We start from the raw sequence: 6,132 nt of genomic DNA on the forward strand, positions 1-6,132 counted from the left end.
TTTTATTTCATAATATAAGATGTTTTCAAGTTTCTATGCAACATTTAGATTAGTTTAGTATTTTATATTATGCAGTATTGTTTCTGATTGATTGAACTTGTTAAAAGTAAAGATTTCTTAATCTGCGTCTTTTAGTTAAAACATCTTATATTTTGAAACGGATGGAATATAACATAGCGTAAAACAAAAAAAATTAATATTATAAATTTATTGATATTTTATATATAAAAGTTTTATAATGATACTGGATAATCCCACATATTGAATCTCAAATAATGGATTCTTAGGGTGGATAACTAACGAGCTAAAAAGAGTTGGATCCAGTAGCAGACCCTAAGCCCGGCCCATAAGTCTATCTCGTGTGTAGACAGAGAGATTACACCGCAGTAATCATTACGTTATTACTGATTAGACACTTATAGCCGTTAATTACACTATTTACATTACTTTCCCAACGCGTTCGACAACAATATTTCCCTTTTTTCTCTAACTCAAAAAAAAAAAGAAAATTACCTTTTTGTTTTTTTTTATCCATTGAAAAGTGAAAATAAACCGACATATGTATGTTGTTTCTATATAATAACCCTCAGAGAAGAGAGACTCATCGATAGCTCTTCATCTCGTGTCTTCTTCTTCTAATTTCCGATTATCATCATCAATCAAATCTAACTAATCCAATGGGGTTTTGTTCGTAATATATATAACCTGCGTCTCCTTGTTCTTCTTCTTTCATCATCAAGCAATTAAACGTCAACATGTTCTGTTCTACGCCTCCGACAGCTGATCGAAGCAACCTGCAATTTGTTCTCAAAAAAAGGTAACTTTTTTTTTTTACTTTCCTATTTTTCGATCTTGTTTGCATTAAAAAATTGTTCGTTTATACCACCATTCCTATCGAATTGATTTTACTTATCTTTTTTGCTCAAGCTTTGATTTTTTTTGTTTGTTTAGTCACATGGAAAACAAATAATTGCTAAAATCTTAATACAGATTTTTTTTTGTTCCCTTCCCAAAGCTTCTCGTCTCCTCCGCACACGACTAGTTCCAGTAAAACGGACTCATCACGGAGCTTTCTTTTGTTGATTCTACGATATTTACGAGTATTCTTCTCCTCAATGCCATTACAATCGTTTATGGGTAAGCTCTGATATAATAAACATATTCATAGGTTTTTGGGATAGCTTCATAGTTAAAAGTTGTCTTAGAAATTGTCTTAGTAAAGTTTCTTCATAAACATATTCAATGTCTTAATAAAGTTTCGAAAAAAGATTAATTGTTTTTTCTTCATGCTCTAGAATTGTCTTAGAAATTGTTTCTTCAATCTGGAAGTTTACAAGTTTACTGCCGATCTGTTTACATCTTTTGTTTGTATTTGCAGTTGTTGTTATAAAACAAATTGAGAAGATGGAGATATTATGGAGGGATATCGACAGTTTTTTTTTGTGTTGTGGCTGCTGCTGCAACTACGTTAACAGTCCAACAAATAAGAAGGCATATGATGGAAGAATGGAAGTGGGTCAACAACAATCAGATTCCCTCCCTTAATTTCTCATCCATTCCTGAGCCAGGTAACTCTTCTTTTCATCTCTTTATTTTTTTTCTCTTTCTAACTAACTATATAAAAACTAGAAATTAAAAATTAAATGAAAACTTAAACTTAAATACTAAATTACAAAAAAAAAACATTATGGACTAACTGGATTTTGGATGCAATTAATTTCGTTAGACATTCCACAAATTCGACTTGGTTCCGTTTTGTTATGTGTGTATTTAGTATTTAAGTTTAGTTTTTTCAATCAATTAAAAACTAAAAGTTATAATTAGTTTTATTTTTAATTCTAAACTTAACAAATTTAAATAGAAATTAAACGAAAACTTAAACTTAAATACTAAATTACAAAAAATATTATGGACTAACTGGATTTTGGATGCAATTAATTTTGTTAGACATTCCACAAATTCGACTTGTTTCCGTTTTGTTATGCGTATTTAGTATTTAAGTTAAGGTTTTTCAATTAATTAAAAATGTTTTATTTTTTATTCTAAAACTTAACAGATTTAAATAAAAATTAAATGAAAACTTAAACTTAAATTACAAAATTACAAAAACATTATGGAATAACTAGATTTTGGATGCAATTAATTTCGTTAGACATTCCACAAATTGGGTCTGTTTCCGTTTTGTCATGTGTATTTAGTATTTAAGTTTAGGTCTTTCATTTAATTAAAAACTAAAATTTAAAATTAGTTTTATTTTTTACTCTAAACTTAACAAATTTAAATAACAAATTTTATTGAAAACTTAAAGTTAAGTGACATAAAAAATATTATGTACTAATTGGATTTTGGTTGAAATTTTGTTAAACATTCCACAAATTTGAATGTTTATTTAGTATTTAAGTACATAATATTTTATTGAAAACTTAAACTTTATAGTATTCAAGTTTTTTTAGTTAAGCTTCAAAGCTTTAAAGCTTTTTAAGTTTTATTTCTTGACTATAAGAAAGACAAAAAATATGTCCTCGAACAAAAAAAGATTATTTATAAATTATAAAGATTATTGATACGTATAGTCTGTCGGATTGGCTTGAAATTGTATGTATATCGACATTTCAATTTCAAGTTAAATGAAATTTGACGAAAAAGGCGTGGATATACAAGGAATGAGGTAGGGTCTTACAATATTTTGGGCTTTCGATTAAAAAGGCTTGGATGGATAGGCCTATTAAAAGAACCCGGATCCGAAATAGCCAGAGCGAGTAAAGAAAGATTCGGATATTTGCATTTTGAATTGAAAACTCCGCTCTCGTCTCTTCTCCATTTCCCTATCTTTGTTTTTTTTTTTTGTATTGGGTCTTCTCCTCTAATTTCAAAAGAGCCGTTAGAGAGAGAAAGAGAGAGAGAGAGAGTCGAATATGAGCAAATCGGAGATGGCTACGAACATTGGGATGATGGATTCTGCTTATTTCGTTGGTAGATCGGAGATTCTGGCTTGGATTAACTCCACTCTCCAACTTAATCTCTCCAAAGTCGAAGAGGTAAAAAACCTAATCAATCTCGTTTTGGAATTTGGAATCGGAGGATCTCGTTTTTTATCTGTTTTGATTTGGGAATTTGAGTACAGATTCGATGAATTTTTTCTCTATCTGCGTGTTGTTGTTGTTGTTTGATCTGGATCTGAAAATTGGATTATGGATGATTATTGTATATAGGCTAGTTCAGGCGCTGTTCATTGTCAGCTAATGGATTCGGTACACCCTGGAACTGTTCCGATGCACAAGGTTAATTTTGATGCCAAGAGCGAGTATGAGATGATTCAGAACTATAAAGTTCTTCAGGATGTCTTTAATAAACTCAAGCTCACTAAGGTCTTCTTCTTACTTTTTCACTATTTTTTTTTTTTTTTGTGGGGGGTCTTGATTCTTCCAGGCATATATAGTAGAACTGACTTTGTGTGGTTTTAATTTTATGGCTGTGTAGCACATCGAAGTGAGCAAACTCGTTAAGGGAAGGCCATTGGATAACTTGGAGTTTATGCAGTGGATGAAGAAGTACTGTGATTCTGTTAATGGAGGCCAGCATAAGTAAGTTTTGCTGCTACTATCACAACCTATCTCTTAACTTGGATTGCTATGTGACTCTTGAATCCATTTCATTAAGTTAAAACCAAAATTGACTATGAGGAAAAAGTTAGTATCATATGTTCTGGCTCTTCTGCTCATAGATATATAAATTCAACAATCTTTAAGTTCATATATACTGTTTCTATGAAGTTTTAGCATTATATGATCCAAATTCATTCATATATACTCGTCTCTGAAACTGCTCTCTTGTATTTGTTTTCATTGTTAGTTACCACGCACTGGAGAGAAGAGAAGCCAGCAAAGGAGGAAAAGAAGCAACCAAGAGAGCTGCTGCAGCTACACAACAATCAGCCAAGAGTTCTTCTTCTTCAGCTGCACCTAGACCTTCGTCTTCTAATGGAACCCGTAAACACGAACCACAATCCTCCAACTCCGGGAATCACCACCACTCTTCAACTGGGAATCATCACCACGCTTCAAAACCATCAGCTAAACAATCTAAACCAGTGCCTGCTTATGATGAAAAGGTACTGTTTCTCTCAGCACACAACATTAAAGTCTATATATAGCTCAGTAACCCACTTCTTTTATCACACAGATCACAGAACTGAAACTCTACATAGACAGCTTAGAGAAAGAAAGAGACTTCTATTTCTCTAAACTAAGAGATGTGGAGATTCTCTGCCAAAACCCAGACACAGAGCACTTACCTGTATGCAAAAAGTCTTTTCTTCTCTGTCTCAGTTATAAGAAAACTCCATAAATGTTTTAAAAAATCATCATCACTCTTTTTTGTTCCGCAGCTTGTTGGCTCCATAAAAAGAATCCTATACGCAGCTGATAGAGAAGACGTTGGAGCAGCAGCTGAGACGGCAGAGATACAGACTTTGAGCCCCATTGCTGAAGGATCAGAAGAGAGAAGAAACAGTGTAATAGAGTCGCAGAAGAGGAAACTCATAGTGAATCACGACGTAGAAGCTGCGGCGATTACAACACTCTCTCCAAGACAACGCCTTTCTGATGCTTCTGATGTCAAATGCAGTGGTTCATCTCCTCTCTTGACCTGCTGAATCAATTAGCTACTACTTGCTATAATACTACTCTATTATGAAAACATTCTCTCTCAGAGAGAATCTGGCTCTATGTTTGAAAAAAAATTCCATATCCCTTCTCTTATAAATCTACTAGTACTAGTACTCTGTTGAAAATATCATTTGTTGTGATGTTTTGTGATCATTATGGTATAATATGTTTTGGCTCCTACAGTTTCACATCTTTTGTGATCATTATGGTATAATATGTTTTGGTTCCTACAGTTTCACATCTTTTGTGATGATCATTATGGTATAATATGTTTTGGCTCCTACAGTTTCACGTCTCTTGTGATCATTATGGTATAATATGTTTTGGCATACAGTTTCACATCTTATTGATTAGTAAACAGTGTAGAGTGATCAAACATAAAATAGTAATTTTGCATAATCGTGTGAAATCGCATGTTAATTACGGCGTTGTCGGCCATATAGGTACAGAAGCAAAAATGTTTCCTAAGACTCGGGCTGGCCAATCAAATACTTTGGAAAAGTTTAGGAAGACTAACGCAAGAACGGGATCTACGTTTACCCCACACAAACAACGATATATATATGCTCTTTTGGGAACTTTCTTTTATAATTTTTATTTTCTGTTTTGTACAAGTTGTTTTTTATTCTTCGAAAAAAAAGAATTAATTTGATCAGATATGAACCTAAAAGCCTTGCAGGTATTGAATATGTTATTAGTATTCTTTGTGGTATATATAAATTGTTATTCTTTTAGTAATAAAAATAATGAATTTAATTTGAATTTTGCAAAGGAAAAGGAGACTAAAGGAAGACAAGAGGAGGATGGATCATCAAAAGTGGTGGTGGAAACAACGGAGCATCGTTCGTCGGCGGGGAAAGCTTCAGAGCAAAAAAATATAGAAGTGGTTCATCAATTTCACCCCAAAACTAGCGGTGGTGTTCTTGTCGGAGCTGCAGCCGCGGTCGAATCCACCCTTGAATCTGCCAAAGAAGTCATCTCTCAAAACCTTAAAAAATAAAAAACATCGGATTACTAATTTCTAGTACTTTACAATTGTAAATTAAAAAAAAATCTTCTGTATTCCCATAATCAAAACCCCTAATATTATTAGTTTTCACCGATTTTTATTTTTTTCATCTTAAGCGATTTTTGCTAATTATATATGTAGTCTCAATGGAATATGAAGTTGATTAGAATATGTAATTTTGTGTGCTGAGTTCATTTATTAAAAATTAATCCGGATATAACGTATAAACACTATAAAGACCATGTAGTACGAAAACGTGAGCTTTTACCGTGTGGGATGTTGGTGGGCAAGACAAATGTACGTACTACTTTTTATAAATTTGTTTGGCTTTTTCTTTTTGTTTTGTTGAAAAGAAAAAAGCTAAGATCTGACCGTTGGAGTGGGATACACTATCCTCTTTTCAGCAATATATCAACAATAATACTAAACCAAAACCAAAAAAAAAAAAAAAAAAAA

The 6,132-nt window shown here is 32.4% G+C and overlaps 1 protein-coding gene and 1 long non-coding RNA gene across 2 annotated transcripts; both read left to right on the forward strand.

The window, feature by feature from the left end:
• On the forward strand, nt 607-1,838 carry LOC104727301. Its single transcript, XR_758199.2, has 3 exons — nt 607-817; nt 1,016-1,137; nt 1,379-1,838. It is a non-coding gene; the product is annotated as an uncharacterized LOC104727301 (long non-coding RNA).
• On the forward strand, nt 2,428-4,899 carry LOC104727302 (microtubule-associated protein RP/EB family member 1C-like). The gene is made up of 6 exons (XM_010446371.2): nt 2,428-3,038; nt 3,213-3,368; nt 3,481-3,584; nt 3,853-4,111; nt 4,183-4,296; nt 4,388-4,899. Exons 1-6 carry the CDS (start codon nt 2,916-2,918, stop codon nt 4,652-4,654), a joined length of 1,023 nt encoding a protein of 340 aa, XP_010444673.1. The 5' UTR covers nt 2,428-2,915; the 3' UTR covers nt 4,655-4,899.

Source organism: Camelina sativa, chromosome 11, assembly GCF_000633955.1.
Source record: "Camelina sativa cultivar DH55 chromosome 11, Cs, whole genome shotgun sequence".
Lineage (NCBI taxonomy): Eukaryota > Viridiplantae > Streptophyta > Magnoliopsida > Brassicales > Brassicaceae > Camelina > Camelina sativa.

Bases quoted from the DNA above. Each gene is read 5' to 3' on its own strand.
- LOC104727302 (XM_010446371.2), top strand. From the start codon at position 2,916: ATGAGCAAATCGGAGATGGCTACGAACATTGGGATGATGGATTCTGCT. The intron at 3,369-3,480 runs GTCTTCTTCTTA...ATGGCTGTGTAG, and splicing joins ATAAACTCAAGCTCACTAAG to CACATCGAAGTGAGCAAACT. The intron at 3,585-3,852 runs GTAAGTTTTGCT...TTTCATTGTTAG, and splicing joins GTTAATGGAGGCCAGCATAA to TTACCACGCACTGGAGAGAA.